General features: G+C 37.7%; 1 protein-coding gene across 2 annotated transcripts in view; it reads left to right on the top strand.

The window, feature by feature from the left end:
* Positions 1-21,133, top strand: part of PALMD (palmdelphin) — a 54,590-nt gene extending 33,457 nt beyond the window's left edge. For both annotated transcript variants that reach the window (XM_082833510.1, XM_082833511.1), the window contains exons 5-9: positions 13,141-13,255; positions 13,392-13,425; positions 13,546-13,659; positions 15,317-16,411; positions 20,640-21,133. In XM_082833510.1, coding sequence (XP_082689636.1) covers positions 13,141-13,255; positions 13,392-13,425; positions 13,546-13,659; positions 15,317-16,411; positions 20,640-20,683 — 1,402 coding nt within the window. In that variant the 3' untranslated portion in view covers positions 20,684-21,133. The remainder of the gene's footprint in view (positions 1-13,140; positions 13,256-13,391; positions 13,426-13,545; positions 13,660-15,316; positions 16,412-20,639) is intronic.
* The last annotated feature ends 406 nt before the right edge of the window (positions 21,134-21,539 follow it).

The following is a 21,539-nucleotide window of genomic DNA, read 5'->3' as shown; positions in this document are numbered from 1 at the left end:
GTTAGCTCTGGAACAATATTAGTGAGCACATTGACTTGTGCCCTGATTAATACCTTAGGAGAAAACATTCCCGGGGGAAAACTCTATTGAACATCTTCTGAATCACTTTGCTCAAATTAGAGTTTCAATTTGCCTCCCAAATGAGCCCTGCTCTTAGTGTGACCACTGAACCCTTTACTTCCTGATTGTAGGCACAGGTGCAAATCCAGCACTGACTTCTCAATCCAAATATCCATGCGCACAGATTTATAGGTTGAATTAGAAATCCTGTTCTATCACTTCTGCTGCTTTTCTCCATCCAATACCTACCCTCAGAAGACACCCCAAGCACCCTAAGAAGTGTCCAAGGGAGCTATGTCATTCACTTGCTAGGTTCCTCTTTGCTATCTAGCTACCCTGGAGTTCTCCATGACTCCCTCTGCCAAACTGCCTTGCATCAAGCTCCCTTCCACATACTTGCTACTTTTTGTACTGTGTCCAAAGACCTCTGACTTCAATTGGAGTACACAGAGTGCCTGAAAGAAATGTCATAAGCTTAAAATGCAAAAGGTTAACTGCCAAGGCGAATGATGCAAATATACTGCATTCCCTTTGAGAAGGATTATCTACTTCTGATTAAATGTTCCCTAGTAACATTTAATATTCCAAAGTACCCTTCTGACCATCTGCCTTTCTTTAATGCACTTTCATTCGTCTCCAAATAGGCAGAAACTGCCTTCCACGTATCGTACTCAGGGGAAGGTGCATGTGAAGCTTGGATTTCTATGTGATTGAATGTCATGAGAAAAGCTGGATAGTGGGCTCTTATAGCAGCTATAGCTGACTCACATCACTTAAGGGAAATCCCTCCACAAGTGGAGATGGACAACTAGAAAATGCACTCTGCTCAACAGCACGTAGAGCAATAAACTACTCAGTTAACTCAAAAGATAGCAGGCAAGATTCAATTTCAAAAAGGAACCCAAAGTACTGCTATAGAAATATAAAGTTTAAATGACTTTATCGCTGGTTATGGTTTATCAAAGTTTAGCTCATTATTATTTCTATCCAAGTTTAACCACTACCTAATGTTCTTATCTACATGTACAAACCAATTGTACCTTAGTGAAAATAATGTCTCATTAAACACAGTGGCACATGCTGCATGGAAAATATCACAGGCTAAATATTTCTGTCTTCCTGCTCTGACCCAACCAGCCACATCTAACATCACATTGCACGGAGATAGATGACAAGCTGCTCTTCTGTGACAACATAAGACAAGATAAAGGGAGAAAAGGCAAAAAGGGAGAAAAAAACCCCACCATTTGTTTCTTCTTAAATTTGCTGTTGCCTAGAAACACACAAGAAATTATTCTGAGGCAATTATCTGAGTCAAAATCATTCCAAGCATGTTTTTCACTGCCAGTATTTGACTAACTGGTTTACCAGATTTGTAAGAGTTCATCTGTGGTTATTTTTAATTTCCCAGATATTCTGATTATTTTTAATTCAGGAGCTTTTTTAATTTAACAAAAAGAGCTAAGTTAACCAAATTTCCAGCATAAGGAAAGGGGGGAAATTTATCTCCCCCCACAAAAAAATAAAATTCCTAGCACATAGTAGGAATATCTATGACTACATAGCTTAATAAATGAATGAATGATGGATGGATGAATGGACTTGAAAAAACCACATATTTAAGGAGACCAGATGAAGATCGGACAGTGATTTGAATGTTAGTAAACTACAAAGGAATATCTTGAAATTTTTTTAAAAATAAAGAATAAACAGCCAACTATCTTGAGTCAAGGGCAAAGTTGCGTGGCTGTGGTGCCCCTGGTTTCTGAGGCAATTGTTGACAGCATGTTTTACCACCTCATCATTGTACTTCCTCGCTTTCCCCCTTCTTCATATGCTCTTTTATTTCCTTATCCCTGCCTTCCAGCATTCTCTCTTGCTCATACCTGCCAATCTCGTTTATATGTTAGTAGAAATAAGGATTAAATGGTTACCTAGAATAGACACTCCCCCACCACAATGGTAAGCTGAAAGGTAGATTAGAATAACCTCTGAGAGTCCTCTCCTCACCCGACTGCAATTCAGTAACAACAGCTATCCTTTACAGAGTACATATTATGTCCTAAGCATTATTTTGAGAATGACAGTTCTCTGAAGGAAGTCTAATTAGCCTTGTTTTACACATACAGACACTAAAGCTATGAACCTTGTAACAACTGACCTGTAAGTCACACACAGATCTTTCTGATTCCAGACCCTTTCCATCATGCTTCACCCTGCTTATTACTGATTCATTTCAATGAACATTTATTAAGAACCTGCCACATATAAGTCTTTGTTCTTCTAGAGGAGATTTAAGAATCGTAAACTCCTCAAAGCAAATTTTTATTTGTTTACCTCTCTTTACATCCTTTAACTTTTCAATGTACTTTTACATTAATATCTCATTCAATACAATATTCGGTAACTTGAAACACAAGTTTAAGGCAGTTAACAGGGATGTCATAGATCTTTGGCTGTATTGGCATGAGTAGAGAAGGAAAAAAGGAACAATTGAACAATCCAGAAAGTGGGAGGAGAGTTCGTTTCAGTGATCCATCTTCCAGGTGGCGGTCATGTTCAAAAGCAGAGACTCATTGTGTTAGAGAAAGGGTCTGTGCTGCCATAGGGCCTAGGCTTCCCCATTCCCCAGGAGAGTCCCCAGATACTAAATTTATAGCTCAGAAAACTTCCACACCACCCCCTTGCAATGCAACTTTTGTCTGACATAAAACAAATGTCACTTAGTTCATTTAGACCACCCCAGGCTAACTGGTCTTTGTTGGTTATTCTGTGTTATACTGAGGTTGGAATTTACATTTTTGGTGTTCAAATAATAAGAGTCCTGTTCTTGGCATCAAATATGAACAATTAACACTAGGCGCAAAGTCATAATGAAGTGGATAGAAAGTAGAAAATATAGTGGCTGCTCTATAATAGTGTCAGAGATAAATGTTAAGGGTTACAAGACACTAAGCCAGTAATTATTGCTGAATGGAGAGAGTCACTGGCTGTATACATCACTGAACATGTTTTGTCATTTCATAATATGGTTACAAGTAGTATATTCACTAAAATTAGTTTTCCCCTACAGCTTATTTTTTTTTAAGAAAAAAAAGCTTTCCAAAATCATGGATAAGCATATCTGCAGTTAACTTGCCATGACCTGGCTACGACAGTATTTGAAGGTCACTGGCAGAACGTCTGAGAAGCCCATAACTAACCAATTTGCCATATCACACCAACCTCCCGGGTGTACTTTTATTTGTGTTCATTTGAAAATCACATTTGTAACTCGCACATAAAAATAGCTTATTCTCTGAAAATCGGTTTGGATTCTTGTTTTTCATGGCAAATGCATACCTTAATTTACAAAATATTATTCTGAATGAGAGGGTTTGCTTTTCTACTAAATCACTCTCTTGAATGCCTACCAGGCAGTTTCAAATCATGATAGTATTGTCTGCCCAAAAGATAATTGTTAATATTTACAGTTATATTAGGAGATGAGATTCACCCCTGTAAAATCTGCTCACATGTAACTATAAATTATTCAGCTTTTCTAAACATCTGCTCTGTTCCCAATTATCAGAGCAAACTGACACTTGTTTCAATGTCACTGTTGGGCCAGCTCTCTGCTTCTAGTTATCTTGAAGCTACTGTGCTGTATTGCTTGTCCTGTTCTTCAGTGCTCAGGGTTAGAGGCAGTAGATCTGACTCGGGGCAAACAGTGTTTGCTGTATGCCAAATGTCCTTTAATTCTCTGACAGGCTTACCCGTGGCATGTGATTGTTTGCACTTGTGGGTTAGAGCTTTCTTATTATACATGCTCTTCGGCAAGGGCCGATTGAAAGGCAATTCTTGTCCTATGTCCACGCATAGGAGCATTCTTCATCTTTTTTGATATACTTTTATTTCAGTTTGGCGAAAAAATGTGCTGACATGTAGTAGGTGCTTAATAAAAGTTTGTTAAATGTTTGATGAAAGTTATTGGACCCCAACTTTAAAAATAAAACAAAACAGCCTACTTTCTACCTGATTACATACTCCCAATTTTATTTGGAAAATATAGTTTGACATTCCCATTGGCCACATTATCTGTAAAGATAAAATATCTATAACCTCTGACCCATTAGTAATAATGTATCTGCCCATTACATGTGATCAACACACAACAGTCAAGAATACCTGATTAAAGTCATCAACTATGTGTATTCAATAGTATCCATTGCAATTTCAGAGCAAATTTTTTAGATGAGTTATGATTAAAAAATAAAATGACTCCCTTTTTTCATTGCAGACTTTAGTCATTCAATATTAACTAGCTTATGTCAACACAAACCATGTCAGATTTGATATATCATTTAGAAACATGTAAATTCTTTAACCACTTGGAGCAAAGACTGATTTATTATTCTATTGCTACTGGTGAACTGCCTGAAATGCAAGATACTAATGATTAATTCTGCAAATCAACAAAAAAAGTTATGAAAAAATTTCATAAAATTTGTCACACCAAGACTCATCCTCCAGAAGGTTATACAATAATTAACATACTGGTTTTTTTTGCTTTGAAAGCCTCCAGAAGAACAGTGGCTTAAACAGGATTAGAAAGGTTCATTTTCCTCCTACACATAACAATCCTAGCTGGGAGAAATTCAAGGGAGGGGAGCGGCAACATTACATGAGATGATCAAGAGACCCTGTTTCTTTCTGTGTTATTGCTTTGCCACCCCCTAAGGGATGCCCTTAGTTGTAAGGTTAAAGGCAGCTGACCATCACCACATCTGCATTTCAGCTTAGGAAGGGGAAGATAAATGGAGGGCAAACAGCTCTAGTTTAAGGATATGACCTGAAAATTGCAGAGGTCACATTTGCTAATACGCTATTGGCCAGAATTTAGTCACATGACATCATTTCAATGCAAATAAGACTGGGAAATGTAGTCTGTAGGAGGGCAGCAGGGAGACACATAAAACTCAGGGAGTTCTATTACTAAAAAGAACAGGAGAAATGGATTTGGGGAGAAATCAGTGGGTTGTCAAAGCAAACTAGCATATTCTTTCTTTAATTAAAGAGACATTGTTTATTAAATTGCATTTATTAAATAGACACTATCCCCATAAATGTTATGAAAATTCTAATAATGCTGGAGCACTGCTTTTTCTGTTCTGTCTAGAACAGTATTTTCAAGGACAGGTGTGTTTCTTTTTTTTTTTTTTTTTTTGGAGTGGAGCACATTTTATTTTATTTTATTTTTGGGGGTGTTATACATGTTTATTATCTTTTTTTTTAACCTCTTTATTGGAGTATAATTGCTCCACAACGGTGTGCCAGTTTCTGCTTTATAACAAAGTGACTCAGTGATGCATACACATATATCCCCACATCTCCTCCCTCCTGAGTCTCGCTCCCATCCTCCCCATCCCACCCCTCTAGGTGACAGGTGTGTTTCTCACGCTATATTAGCACCAAGCTTGCTCTAAAATCATTGCTTTCAAGGTTGAAGATCAAATCCAAAAATGGACTCTCTTTCACTGGAGTTGTCAGAGAGGGCCCTCGTCTCCCTAGAAAACTGAGGAAGAGAAAGGAATAACTAATCATTATTTAGGAATTCCTCTGTGTCAAGCCCTGTGCTAGAGACTTACAAACATTATCTCATTTACCTCCTCAAAACAACCCTTTGTGAATATTATTCCTTAAATGAGAAAACTGAAGCTTGGAGGGGGTCAATAATTATGCCAAGTGAGTTAGCTTTGATATGAGCTTACTTTCTGTTTCCATGGGTAGAGCTGGGGAAAAAAAGTGGACCTCCTCCCACCAAAAAAAACCCCTCACGAAACATAGGTAAACCACCAGCCACCTCCTGTTCTCCCAAGATTCAGTGGGGAAGAAAAGAAAGAATCTCTGGCCCAAGGGAAGAGTCAGGGATTACAACTGCTTACAACTCCATGTTGAATTCAACACCCTGTTGGAGGCAAACATATCTGAGAGCCTGTAAGTCCCAAAAAAGAAACTGGGTCCTTCTTTGTCTAGCCTGAGGTGGGCTTGGAGAGGTGGTCCTAGCACGTCCATCAACTGGTCTCAGAGGTACATCAATAGTGGCACAGCCTGGGTCTAAGAACTGCTGACTCAGGCCATCCCAGAGAAGTGGCCATTTGGCGCCCTCTCTATGTAGTCCTGGCTTTTAATAAGAGAGCTTGAGTTACCAAGACATAAGTATTAATTCATCAGTCCTTTCAAAGTATATAGCTAAAGCCAGTCATAAATTTAATTTCAAACATAGCATTGGTGGTTACATTCAAATTGTGGAGTTGTAATCAAATTGTATAACCAGCTTTATATTTAAGACCTAAAGCTTCCATTATTTTGAACAATAATCTTGTGTCCAAGCAAAGAAAATCTCTCTATAAAGTAGCACTAGGTTGGAAAACCTCAGACTCTTTGAAAAAGACTATTCTAAGAACTCCTACTAAAAACCAGACTCAAGCAGCCAAAGAGAAAAATGACAAAGCCTGGACTTTAATCCTGGTCGTACTGACTAGACCACCAAGCAGAGAAGTTCTCTGCACAACAAAATCACTCCAATGAAGACCAGGAGAGAAATATTAGCTTTACAGGTAATGAGTCAGCACAGTTACATTGTGGTAGACCCCAGCTAGCATTTCAATCTTCACTTTATTATCACAGAAAGTTAAAAAAAAATCCTTTTGTACTGTTGAGCAAATGAATGTTGTTTGTAAGTTCATAAGAATCCATTTTTTAAAGTTTTGTTCCCATCGTGGCTAATCAGCAGGGAGTTCAGAGCTCAGGCTCTCTTGGCGGAGACTTGATTTCAAATTCCATCCTGTCACAGGCTACCTGTAAGCCTCTGGACCAGTTGTCTTTCTAGGTGCCCAGTTTGCTCACCTGTTGAAAGGAACTAATAACAGTACTCCTGGGGGGTGTTGTGAGGACTAATTAGGCCAGTGCCTGGTACGGTGTAAATACGCAGTACATATTAAATGTTGTTATAATCGCTAACAAGTGAAGTACTGTAAGGTAGGGCATAAACTTTTGAATTTTTTTCTCCTGATTTCTCGTTTGTTTGGCGCCTAATAGCAAACCCCGTCAGGTTGTTAATCCTTGTTAACACCACCAAAAACTGAGAGAGATAAATGGACCCTTAGCAGCAGAAAAATTGCCTTCTGCAATAACCCTTTCTTGGTGCATGCAGCGTTAATGTGCTGTCCTTTTTCTAAGACAATAACTTGCATGTTGGAATTGGATTGGGGATATTATCTCATGATGATTAAGGAAAATTATTGCTAGAACAGTGCATGAAATGAAAGCTACCTGCTTTCACCTAGGGAGCTCTTGAAAATAATCCTCTTTTTCTCCAGCAAATAAGCAAGGAGAAGAAAGATTCCAATAATGGATAGCATTACAAATCCTTTTTCATGTACTTTGCTTATCTAAATTGGCACATGATGCCTGCTCACCATCTCTCAGAAACTGAGAGAGGTACTAACTCATCCATCAGACCCCGCCTAAGAGCCCAGGAGGCACCAGGAAGGATATTTCTCTTTCTCTGCTGCCTGTTTCTCACCAAACTGAATCAGCATTTCTAGGAGCTTAATTCCCATTTGGGAAGGTAATACCTTCTAGAGATGGGGCTGGTAGCACTTATGGAAATTCTAACCCATCAGCTGAGAGATAAGTAGATGAAAGTTAGAGAGTTATCCCCCAGCGACCTACCCGAAGCTTTCCAAGTAAAAAAAAATTAGTTTTACATATGCATGTATATACACATAAATTTATATTTTTATATGTAAAACTAAAATTTTATATATGCACACACAAAAATACAGACATACATATATACATATATGTGTATACACGAATGTACCTATACACACATACAGATATATAGATATATATTTCCCCAATTCTTCACTTATACTTGCTAAATTTTCTCTCCACCCGAAATCTTTAGAAAAGGATTGGATATGAGGCCCTCATTTAAGCCCTGCATTTTGTTTGGTTTTGTTTTCTTTTGGGCTGCACCACACGGCTTGTGGGATCTTAGTTCCCCAATCAGGTATTGAACCTGGGCCCTCAGCAGTGAGAGCACGGAGTCTTAACCACTGGACTGCCAGGGAATTCCCTGCATTTTTGGAGCTTCAAATCAGGGTTAAGTATACTCTCAATTATGAATGGTCACTGAGCCAGGAAATAAATATATATTTATATACAGAGAGAGAGCAATTTGAAAATCAAGTGAACCCAAATGATAATTTTAAATAAAAATAGGATGATCAAATTCTATTCAAAAATAATAAGTTTGGATTCTATATTACAGCTAAATGGAAGAGAGAAATAATGAGGAAAAAGTAAAAATATACCAGAGGTAGATATTTCAAAATCTCTTGTAAAGCATGTATCAAGCACCTATACTACACCAGGCACTGTATTAGGTGCCCAGCGTTTCTCCACTTCAGCACTATTGACAGTTTGAACCAGATAAGTGTTTGTTGTGGGGGACTGTGCCGTGCATTTAGAATGTTTAGCAGCATCCCCAGCCTCTACCCACTAGATGCCAGTATCACTTCTCAAGCTTTGACAACCAAAAATGTGTCCAGACATTGCCAAATAACCTCAGAGGGGAGACTGCCATCAGTTGAGACCCACTGTACTAACTATACAAAGATAGCACCTGCCTACCAGTTGTAATTTTTGTTTTATGTTCGTTAAGAATCCTCATTCCTCAAAAACTTGGTACATCATCTGGTGTAGAGGTTGTGAGGACTCTTCTTCTACAGCTGGGCTACCACAGTGCCTGCCCCTCTGAGTTCTGGTCTTTTGAGAGGGTAAGCTAGAGAGAAGCCGGTTCCTTATCTTCAATTACTATTTCCTAGGTCTCCCATTACTTCCACTGACATTCTAATCTTTTAGAAAGCTTTGTCAGAACAAAAAACATCTAAAGTTTTTCTCTTAATAATATTTATGTTATCCACAAATAATATACAGAAGTATCAAATCAACATATAAAAATAGCATATTGAAGTGAGAATTTTAAGAAATGCTCTATATCAGTAAGCATCTCCTGGCAGAATTTTGCAATTCTAAGTAATTAGCACCAAGATACTTCCTTATTAACCTATTTAATGGAGAGTTGGTTGTAATTGTTATAAAGAAGAGAAAGGGGTGCATGTTTGTTTCTATTTTGTTTTCACAAACATATCATGATGTGTCATTCGACGACAACCTCATATTAATTCAGCTTTCACTGAGGACTTGAAAACCTTCAAAAACATTCATTAGCAGATACTCTGACGAGGTTAGCAGGCTTTCAACCTCATATTCTTACAATATTAGTCTAAAGATATTCATGAGAACTACATGACATTTCGTTATGCATGGGCCTCTCTACAGAGGAAAACAACTACCAATACCAGCACATTTCATACTTCCCTGAGATGTAATTGCCCAGGCAGATCAAGAGCTCTATCTCTGTGCCCCAGGAATAGAAAAGGGCAGAGACAGGAGGAAACTAGCATTTGCCAAGTGCTCACTATTTCTTTTATTTTATTCCTTATTAAACCCTACGAAGTAGATAACATTGCCCAGACCTTTAAATGCTTAATTGCCCCAGGATTCAGTCCTTGGAATCCCTAACTTTCTAGGAAATCTTATCCACTCCTATGGCTATAAATACCAACTCCCAACTTTATATCTTCAAACCCAGACTTCACTGAGCTCCCAACTTTTATATCTGTCCTCTCCATATCACCATTTGACTGTCTCACATTTAACACTTCCCCACCAAGCTCCTTCCTTCTCCTTTGCAGGTTAGTTTGGTCAATTGCATTCACATTTTTTCAATTATTCAGATTACAAACATTGGAATCACCTTTGACATCTCTCTTTCTCTCACTTCTCATATGTAATCTATCGACATAGCCCGGCAGCTCTTCCTTTGAAATATTTCCAGCATCCAATCACTTCTCACTCTTCTACCAGCAAGGACCCTGGATTAAGCCATCTTCGTCTGAATTATTTCAACAAGCTGAGACCTCCATGTTTGCCCCCCTCCAGTCTATTCTCAACACCGCAGCCAATGTAATTGTTTAAATTTCATGTCTTGGCATGTTTCTCATCTGCTCAGAATTCCCAAAGGCTCCCCAAAGGCCTTACCATGCCAAAGGCCCCCTATGATCTGGCAGTTACCCCCTCTCTGACTTTATTTCTCACCACTCAGCTCCTTATTCCCTTGCCTCTCATTTCAAGTTTTCAAATTACTCTTCCCTCTCTATGAAGCACACTCCCACGACACCCTTGTGTGTCCCTCCTTCACTTCCTTCAATCTCTACTCAAATGACACTTTGTCAGAAAACTCCCCATCACCACACTCTGTAAAATAGAGCCCCCTCCCCAGGCACTCTCCGTCTCCCTTATTCTTCTGTTTATAGTCCTTATGCTACTTTTTTCATGGAAACATTTTTTTTTCATAAATAAATGTATATATGTGTGCATATACACATATTTGTTTATTATGTATATATATTTGCATATATGTGTGTTTATAAGTATATATATGAGATGTGTATATGTATATATATGTATATATGTATATATATGTATATATACGTATATGTATATATATATAAAGTCCAGGGCTAGATTTGATCCTGGGTCATACACACACAACATTTACAGGAGTTGGCAAATCTAGCCCTGGCCTACTTTTTATATAGCCATGAGCTAGAAATTGTTTTTATATTATTAAAAGGTTATGAGGGCTTCCCTGGTGGCGCAGTGGTTGAGAGTCTGCCTGCCGATGCAGGGGACACGGGTTCGTGCCCCGGTCTGGGAAGATCCCACATGCCGCGGAGCGGCTGGGCCCGTGAGCCATGGCCGCTGAGCCTGCGCGTCCGGAGCCTGAGCTCCGTGGCGGGAGAGGCCACAGCAGTGAGAGGCCCGCGTACCGCAAAAAAAAAAAAAAAAAAAAAAAAGGTTATGAAATGGAAAATACGAAAGATGAATATGCAACAGAAACCAAACGTGGCCTGCAAAGCCTGAAGTATTTACTATTTGCCGGCCCCTGTGTTAATGTGTTGATGTGTTGTCCACTAGAATGTAAACTCCTTGAGGACAGGAACTCTGTTTTGTTCACTGTTATAACCCAGCAAATAGGATAGTGCCTGGTATAAAGTAGATGCTAAACAAACATTTTGAATGAATGAATGAAGACAATGAGACTTAGCAAGGTCTGGTGACTTGTCTAGGGTCACCCAGGAACTTGACAGATGAACCAGAATTCAAACCCACGTCCTCCTGGTTCCACAGCTGGATCCTGAGGTCCCAGAGCTTTATACAGCAATGACTTGAAACTTCTTGTTTTCTACCCAAAAGCCCCTCATTAGACTGTCTCTAACATGCTGTCAGGTAAAGGACCCTGCAGAACAGGACATGGAATAGACATGGTGTATTGCAGAAAACCTTTGATAATTATACCATAATAACATTTACATCTGATATCAATTATATGTAATGTGCTTTCAAATACATCACTGCTTCTTAGCTTCACCATGTTTCTGTATAAAGTAAGGCAGGTGCTATATTCTCATTGTACATGTTACAAAACTGAGTTCCAGGCCAGTTAAAAGAATTGGCTCTCACAAGTCGTGAGTAGCAGAAACAGAATAATCCAGATACATCACTTTCAGTATAGAACTTTCTACTGTACCAACCAACATATATCCCCACAACTCTACTGATGGGCAAATGTGCTCCATGGATGTGGAGGGAATTTAATAGAATGGCATCACATCTCAGTAACTTCTAAGAAACCAGAGGTACTGCATTTTACTTGGAGTTCTATGATATGCAAGAAAACCTCCTCAGCTATAAACAGCCAACTACCAACAGCTAGGGGCAGGAGGAAAGTCAGAATTTTGAAACGAAAGCAATAAGTAGGAGAATGATCTGCTTGGACTTGTATTGGTGTGACAGTGGCACAGGAATTTTGAGCTGCCAGATGCATGACCATCTTAAAGAAGGAAGTCAAAATAACTGACAATTATCTTAGCTGACGGTAATACCCACAGCTGTCATCTCCTGAACTAGCGCGCTATATCGAAGCAGCCATCTTTTGAGGCAGCTTATTTGAGAGCTAGGAGTATTTGGCTGAGAAACTACGTGCGTTTCATGGCTGCCCAGGGCCAGCTTTACTAACTTTGTGAATGCTAGTGGTTGTGTGTTTTTATCCAGGATAGAGGTCACGATGCCACACCCTGGAATTAACTTGAATCAGACATGTAGCTCTAAACTAGTCTAGATACCAGCTCAGAAAGCAACAATCTAATTTCAAATGTCTGTTTCTGTCCCTACGAGTTCCCTTATACTTTGTCAGGCCATGTGATAACATTTTTTTTTCTAGGAAACGTAGTCTCCATAAACAGCAGCAGCTGAGGCCACTGTACTAGATTTTGTCCATTTCTCACCTCTTCACTCTACTCTCTATAATATGGTACAACTTTTAGAGAACTGTGAAATTAAAATGAAGTGTCATTCTCAATGTTAGGATATGCAGGGTTTTTAAGTGTTAAATATCTATGATTTTAAATCAAATTTAATAATTATAATGTTACAAAGTGTTGCTTGGCTAGAAAATAAAATTATAATGTTTTCTCCAAACAATTTATATGAAAACTTGTGTAAGAAAAATTAACAATCTGAAGGATAATGACAGATGGACCATTCCTTTTGGTCCAACTTTAAACTTAAGTCTCTTTGTAAAACAAATCTCTGTTTCATGTGGAAGTAACATTAGTAGTCGCAATGAAGAAAATGGGACCAAGGGTCAAATATTTTACCTAAGAATCCCCTTTGTCAAAAATAAAAAATAAAAAAACTTTCATTGAAAAATGTTGAGCCAAATTCAGGTATTGGGTATCTTCTATGTACTTAATGTGATGTTTGGTGTGATGCTAAGTTCTTAGAAGGTATCTGGATACTTACATTTAATATTCCAAGTAGAGTTTGTGTATGGGGAATATATATTTGAGAGCTCTGTATTTGTACTGTCTTAAGTAATATAAAGTGTATCTTTTTGTTCAGACTTGATAAAGAGATCCAAGATCTTGAAAAAGCTGAACTGCAAATCTCAACCAATGAAGAGGCAATTTTAAAGAAACTAAAATCAGTTGAGAGGACAACAGAAGACATAATACGGGTAGGCATTAGCTAATTTAAAAACTGAATCCCTCCCAAAGTGATTCCACAAATAGTATATAATTCTTCAAAGTATATCCATATATAGAATTTATTTTTTAACTGTATTAATCATGGAGAATTCTTTTTTCTTATAGTCTGTGAAGGTGGAAAAGGAAGAAACATCAGGAGGTATGTTTTTGAGCAGCCTATGCTGTGTCTAACTGAGATATTTTTTGACAAGTCCACTGAATTTTTCCCTTTATTGTAAATATATTCTAAATATATTTTAAATTAATATTGATTTTACAGAGTCAATTGAAGACATCTATGCTAATATCCCTGACCTTCCAAAATCCTACATACCTTCCAGATTAAGGAAGGAAAGAAATGAAGGAATAGAAGATGATGAACAAAATAGAAAAGGTATACGAAAAATCTGTCTTCAATGGTAGGTTCTCAAATTCAGATTTTACAACATCAAATATTAGCAACTTGCTGTGACATTCTATCCTTCCAGGTTAAGCAATGGTCCATTTTACAAAGTTCCATGAGGTATGTGAGTCACTTACGAAAGTAGGGATAATGGGGTTACAATATCTATTCCACGCATTTCATTCCCCTGCAAACTAGGTAAGAACAGGGAAGATAAAGCCTGAAGGAAACAAGAAGCTCTTAAAGCAAAGCGTCCCTGCTCAAAAATATCTCTCCCAACATATTCCATGTAGTAGACACTAGAATAAAATGAAATGAAATGAATGAAGTGAAAATATTCCCCTTGAGAAGGCTCGGCATTACTTACCCCCATGTGGGAATGATTTGCATGACACTAATACTTCAAAGCCCCAGGAAAAATGAAGGCTTGTATTGGAGCAGAGAGGGAATCTTTGAATTTTAGAGTGAAAAGGGAAGCTACACTCTATCTGCAGGAAGTAGTCATTCATTCATTCATTCAACAAATATTCAGTGAACCCCCTACTCTATGCCAAGCTCAGTTCTCACACTAAGAATACAGTAATGAATAAAACAAAAAATCTCTGCCCTCATAGAGCTGACATTCTAAGGGAGAAAATAGATTAAAAATTAGGTAAACAAATAAAATATATTAGGAAGTGAAAATGCTAAAGAGAAGAAGAAAACAGAGAAGGGGGATAGGACAAGTGTGGGTAAAGGTGTTGCAGTTTTACTTGGGTAGCCAGGGAAGGCCAAGAACCACTGGGCTACGGAGGAGAGATGACATGCAAGATGCATTCACAGAGGAAGGCGGGAGCACACAATAAAGCAGGCAGTACAACGTTGTAATTTTGCCCAGGATCCCATTAGCTTTACTCTGCCAGTTAAAATCACAGCCCTCAGGATCTTGCCAGGGACATGAAGCAGATTTCAACTTCCCCAAAATCAACCAGTTCTCCCCAGTTCAGTTGTTTTAGTATAGCTGATAGTGCTCTATTTTTAGCCCTCCTTAAAAACGGGAGTGAAAATGAAAAGAAACATAAGGCAAAATGAGAAGCATGTGATTCTAGCCTACTCCCTCCCTCTTCTATACCAGTTCTACATTTAACAACCTCCCAGTTGGGAAAATTTTAGAACACTCCTCTCTAATTTCAACAGGTTGCTGGCCTGTGCAGCAAGGCTGTAACAATAAAATATACAGTGCTTGGCCTTTTATCTACAGTAATGCACAGAGCGATATATTCTTCCTCACTAAAAAAAAGATCTGATCCCTGAGCAATGTAAAGAATGTAAATCTGTTGTGTTCGATTTATTCATTAGAAAGGGGATATCTTTTGGTTCCCCAATGAAAATCCTTACCGTTAGGAACCATCAGTTTCTTTTCTCCAATCAGCTTCTCTTCTTCAATCCTTTCCATTTTTTCAGTAATTTCATACATCCTTACATAAAAACCCATGTCATTAAACTATTAGTCATTATATAATTAATGAATAAAATCAGAAATTTTAAAAAGACATCTCATAAAAGAACACAAAGGGGATACTTAATATAGAAATAAACACTGTGAAACCTAGCTAGTTAACAAGAGAAAAAGTTAACTAAATCAGGGATCAAATTTGTCTCTCGACAGCTTTGTATGCCATGGAAATCAAAGTTGAAAAAGACTTGAAGACCGGAGAAAGTACAGTCCTGTCTTCAATACCTCTCCCATCAGATGACTTTAAAGGTACAGGGATAAAAGTTTATGACGATGGGCAAAAGTCAGTATATGCAGTAAGCTCTAATCACAGTGCAGCATACAACGGCACCGACGGCCTGGCACCAGTTGAAGTAGAGGAACTTTTAAGACAAGCTTCAGAGAGAAATTCTAAATCCCCAACAGAGTATCATGAGCCTGTATATGCCAATCCATTTTGCAGACCTACAACGCCACAGAGAGAGAAGGTAACTCCTGGACCAAACTTTCAAGAAAGGATAAAGATTAAAGCTAACGGACTGGGTAATGATGTGAATAGATCCACACGCAACATGGACAATGGACTTTCAGAGGAGAGCAGCAACAGCTTCAATCACATCAGTCCCGTTCGGCTAATACCTCAACCCCGATCGATGCTTCAACAAGCAGAGGAGACACCCCACACCCAGCAAAAGAGGCTGATGACTCCTTGGGAAGAATCCAATGTAATGCAGGACAGGTATGCTCCCTCTCCAAAGGCGGGACTGAGTCCCAGCGAAGCACTAGTTGGGAAGTCAGAACACCAGGGTTCTTCACCTACTTGCCAGGAGGATGAGGAAGACATTAGATATAATATTGTTCATTCCCTGCCTTCTGACATAGATGAGAAAGAACCCGTGACGATGATTTTCATGGGTTATCAGCAGGCAGAAGACAATGAGGAAGAAAAGAAGCTTCTGACGGGATATGACGGGGTCATCCATGCTGAGCTGGTTGTGATTGATGAGGAGGAGGGGGGTGAAGGAGAAGCTGAGAAACTATCCTACCATCCCATAGCCCCCTACAGTCAGGTTTTCCAGCCTGCCAAACCAACACCACTTCCAAGAAAGAGATCAGAAGTTAATCCCCATGAAAACAGAAACCATAAATCTCCCCACAAAAATTCCATATCCCTGAAAGAGCAAGAAGAAAGCTTAGGCAGCCCTGTCCACCATTCTCCACTCGACGTTCAGATAGCAGGAGATGGGACTGAGGATCCCTCCTTAACAGGTAACAAAAACGACAAGGTTTGTCACTGCTGTCTAGTCCTGTGAAAATCTTCTCTTTGTGTTGTTACCAAACCCTCGTGCTTTCAGCTTTTTTTTGACCACTTCATAAGCTAATACATGCTAAGATTTTTTTATTAATGCTGATATGAACTGTTATCATCATAAGCAAAGTGACTAAGTCACTTCAAAAGATAAAGAAAGTGAAACAAAAATTTGTTGCCTTATTTAGGTACTGCATTGATTGACCTTAGTAACTTGAAATTCATCTTCCGGCATGGTATGGGTGTAAATGTATTTGAATTACTATCATGTTGGATCAATATTAGATCTTTTCCCATGAGAATCGAAGCCAGCTCTTTTTTTGTGTCTCTGTGATTTAAACTTCCTGCATAAGTTAACAAATTGCCTTAATTTTGCAAGAAAAAACAAGAAACAAATTTTATTTTCAATGTGTTATTTTATTACTTTGTTATATCTTGTTTCTCTATACTTTTATAATTTTATTAACTTTATTTCCTTAATTTTTCTACATTTTAAAAAAGAATATCAGTTTATTCTACATTATCTATAACATTTAATGTCACATAATCTTCCCTAACTTAGAAATTTTATTTTTTTATTTCCTAAACATTTGCATTCCACATATTCTCATTCTCTGTAAAGTTTTAGAGCTATCTAGCTTTTCTAGCATTGAATAGAAAATAATACTTTTTCTACAAAACTAATAGCTCATCAATTTTAGATTCTTTATTATCACTTGAATATTGTATTCTACTTATTTGTAAACAATAAATAAGAATATGATAAAAATAATTATAATAGCTGATAAAATGAATTATAATAGCTAAAGACATAAATCAAATTACCCAGACATACGTACTAGATCTGTGAAAGGAACAGTAATTTTAAATGTTCTAATAGAAGAATTTTCATTAAAAAGCAATAACTATTGAGTCCCAGCTAATCCAGCAATCAAAAAACCTGATAATTCTACAGAACTGTTGGTAGTACCTGCACCATTCAGGAAGGATTCTTCCTCTGCAACCAACAAACCCAGTCTTAGGTTGCCAATAATACGATAAAATGGACCTCTTCCATTTTTTAAGTAGTTAAATTAAACATACCTATTGTAAATTTAATTATCTGAAGAATTTCTAAGCTCTTGGTAAGTGCGCACTTATATTATCTTCCTAAATCAGAGTTGAATGGTGTGTCCGCACAACGGAAACCTGATAAAACTAAAAGCTCCCTTCTGTTATGAGAATGATCAAACTTTGCAGCTTAAATTCATTTTTTAAACACCACCACCAAAGACTTAGAAAAGTGGAGCATGCTGTTTATGGTCAAGAGCAGTGACATTACACACTATAAAACCTCCCATTTTTTAACTTGGTTGTTAGCCAGCTCCTCCCGAACACCCTTATTCCTTCTCCCCTACCCATGTCAACACATATATCCCAGAGAAAAAGACAGGAAGTGACTAATGTTTCCAGACAACACTAATCATGCCACTGAACTAAAATAATGAAAACAGGAAGACCTTTTGCAGACAAAGTAACAATACAAATGTTGTACTATCAATCAAATCATCTTATAAACAGAATGCTCCAAATTCCTTGCCTTCTGTTATGACATCATCTTACATTCCCATTTTCCAATTCACCATGTGGATTACAGAACTGATATTTTTAATGGGTTTTTTAAAATAAGTATATCATATTGACATATGCCTTCAGGGTACGTCCATATTCATAGAATATATAGCCACCTATGCATTTCAATTTCACAAGCACCAACTAGGTTGAGCTTCTCCCTCTAAACGCCTCCCCCCCAAAAAATACATATTGATACTTGAAAATCCACCATTTCAGTCCATTCTTTTATTTATGGTATAGGTGCCCTACTATATATAAATATTCCTAGTAGGCACAGTAGTTAATAAGTGTAAGTTTCTTTTCTCTTAGTGTAAATGCTGTTATCAAAGTCTGACCTAAGAGCAATTTTTAACTTGAAAAAGAACATGAAGGAGGAAGAAAGATGGAAAAAGGTAGAGCCTGGAGACCCTAAAGATCAGATTTTTTAGCCAAAACTTTGAAAAGGATAAGACAAAACAAGAAAATTTAGGCAAATTTATGTCCATTTATTTATGTATTAATAAATATAAGAGGATCATGTTCAAAATATCTGGCTCAGTGCCAAATGCATCTAATGAGTGGCCCCTGTAAGCTTTTACTGGGACTCCCCTACTATCCCCACCAGCCAGACAGTTGACTCCCTTTGGTAATCCTCACCAACCTACTTTTGTACTCCTTTTAGCTCTGTTCTCCCTTCTTACAGATGTCAGTGGCATTTCAGGATGAAGAGGTAGGGAAACTCAGCTCCGGGGGATTCAAAAGCTATTGGTGGCAAAATTGCCAACCTGTGGCAACCATTAGAAGCCAAGGGACACCGAGAGTAAGGAGGCAAGCTCTCTTCCCTCAAGTTAATACCAGCCAAAACTGTGCATCTGAATTGCTATGAGGAGAAGAGATATAGAACAGAGAAGAACAGAAAGGAGAAGTAAAAAGGAGAGCTGATGACCCAGATCTTTTAGCTGCTACACCAAGGGGCCTTCCCATTGCCAAAAGCTGTGTCCCCACACATCTACTTGGAACTCACACCATCTACTCACCGTAGGCCTAAAGAAAGGAAGAGCAGATTCTAACAATCTAGAATTCTTTTTTCCCCCTTAAGAAACGGGACAGTGAGTTACCGGATTACCCCACTCCTGAGGATGCAAACATCCAGGATGTCCTTTAAGAACTTCACTGAAAATCCACAGCACACTGGCTATGCCTGATTTACTGAATCTAAGTTGAGGAGTAGCTGTAGGGAGGAGGATTTGGCCCCAGCCTTAAAAGAGACCTTCAAAAGTCCCTTAAGATGAACGTTTCCTCTGTTTTCATTTTTGGTATGGGCAAGATAGAGGTCCAAAAATCCCAAAGTAAAACCTATAAAGACTTGCCTTCTGCCTTCTGCCTTCTTGCTATGGAAGCACAGTCCTGTCCTTCAGTTTCACCGTCCGACATCTCTCAGCAATCGACACCATCCTCCTGGCTACAGAGCAAAGGAAATTCTCTCAGCTGGTCCTGAATTCAAGGGAATATTCTTGATCCTGCCACTGGAAATAATCATTTCCCTTAAAATTCCAAGGGAAACAAAGCTCTTTGACTTCATTTAAATGAAAACATTTCATATAAGTAGAGTGAAAATAAAAATGACCATGGCCTTCTTACAATATTAGATCCCCAACCTTCTCGTATTTGTGAAAAAGAGCTTCTTATAAATAGGGTCATTTCATTTGTTGATAGACAACTAATATATGGCTGTGAAATAAGAAAACATGATTTCCCTTTTTGATTTTTTTTAATTAAACAAAATTTTGCAAACAGTTAAATAGCTGGTTCTTGGGCCATATTACACATGATTGTAATGATCAGTGCCTTGAAAGCATCTCTCAACTTTTGGAACGTGACTGAGACAGCTATACTCTGTTCTTAAATATTAATGGCATGATACCAGAACATCAGAGAAATGTTATGAATTTTAAATCTACATTTTTAAAATGGTTTCTACATCCAATATACCATTAGCAGTGAAATATTCTCAAAAAGATAAATTTGCCCTTTGAAAGCACATATAACATATCTTGACAAAGACATTTTATCATGACTTCAACTCCTAAATACTGGTTCGTATCGTTTCATTATTAAAAATTTTGTTCTTGCTATTCTATATCCAAGGATGAAGCCCTTTGGGATAACCAAGTTTGATGAGTTAAAAGATAACCCAACCATCATGAATTAGGGTTTATGTCAATGCCTTTTTTCTCTTTAGTAGTACATAGCTCAGAAGTATGCACAAAACAGTCATTGACCCATAGCTGTTTATCTATGGCTAATAGTGATACTGTGCACTAATCCTGTATTTACTCAATTTATGCTGTGTTTGCTCTTTTAATTTTTATAGAAATAGGTTCCTTCTAGTTCTGAACCTGCTTCTTCCCTAAGTTAACCATAGCTTATTATTTCTACTATCTTTTTATGCTACTAAAACAATGCTCACATTGTTGGATAAAATCATCTGAGGTATGTTTCAAACTTTCCTGCAATCTATGTAATGGTCATTTAGAGTGAAAAGTAAAGCTTTTTTTCCCATAACTCTCTCTCTATTTTTTCTTTATTTTGCAGCCTTAAGGATGAGAATGGCAAAGCTGGGGAAAAAAGTTATCTAAGAGGTGTACCATCTACGTAAACACCCTTTGAAGAAGAAACTAAGAAACATTTGCAAATTTCTCTTCCGGATATTTTGTTTCTTTTTCCTGAGATACAAAAAATTATAATTATACCCATATTAAGCCATGTGAATAAGCAGTAGTCATTATTTGAAACAAATACCAAAAAAGCTGGGGAGAACAAACTCTTAACTTTTCCAGTTACTTGACATGATTCAGTGGGGGGAAACCAACATATTTTTATTGTATTGATACCAAAGCATTTCTAATAAGAGCTTGTTAAATTTAAGAATAAAGTTATTTAAAATAGCCCGACTATATTTTATTAACTGACCTTGTAATTTTGCTGACACAAAGATTGAAAGATCATAGGAAGCCACTGCACCTCATCACAGAAATATTCATCTTCAACTCTGAAAAGTAAACAGGCCATCCCAAGTCAACAAGGCTCTAAGGCAACTACATCCTCCTGCTAAGGACTAATTCAATTGAGACTTAAAACTCTTTGCATACATTTTAAAGGTGCATGCAATAATTATCCTCATATTTGGGGACTGGATTTGGATTATCTTGATAGCATACATGACTTTACAGTTGATAACCAATATGTTCAGTTTTCTTGAAATATCATCTTTTCTTTCATTCAGTTCAATGTGAATTCCAGGGTAGAGTGACTGATTATGACCCAAGACTGTTGGATGGAGGACTTCCCAAATTCTCAACACAAATCTGATCTAATGTTTGACCAATTCTTGTAAACAAGTTAGAATCCTAATATTAAAACATTATAAGAAAGTGTACAACATTTCATTCCTAAGTATTCTTGCCAGGATATTAAATCATGATTTGAAGGAGA

This window comes from Leucopleurus acutus, assembly GCF_964270905.1.
Source record: "Leucopleurus acutus genome assembly, chromosome: 2".
Lineage (NCBI taxonomy): Eukaryota > Metazoa > Chordata > Mammalia > Artiodactyla > Delphinidae > Leucopleurus > Leucopleurus acutus.
This window is presented reverse-complemented; position numbering and strand designations above follow the sequence as displayed.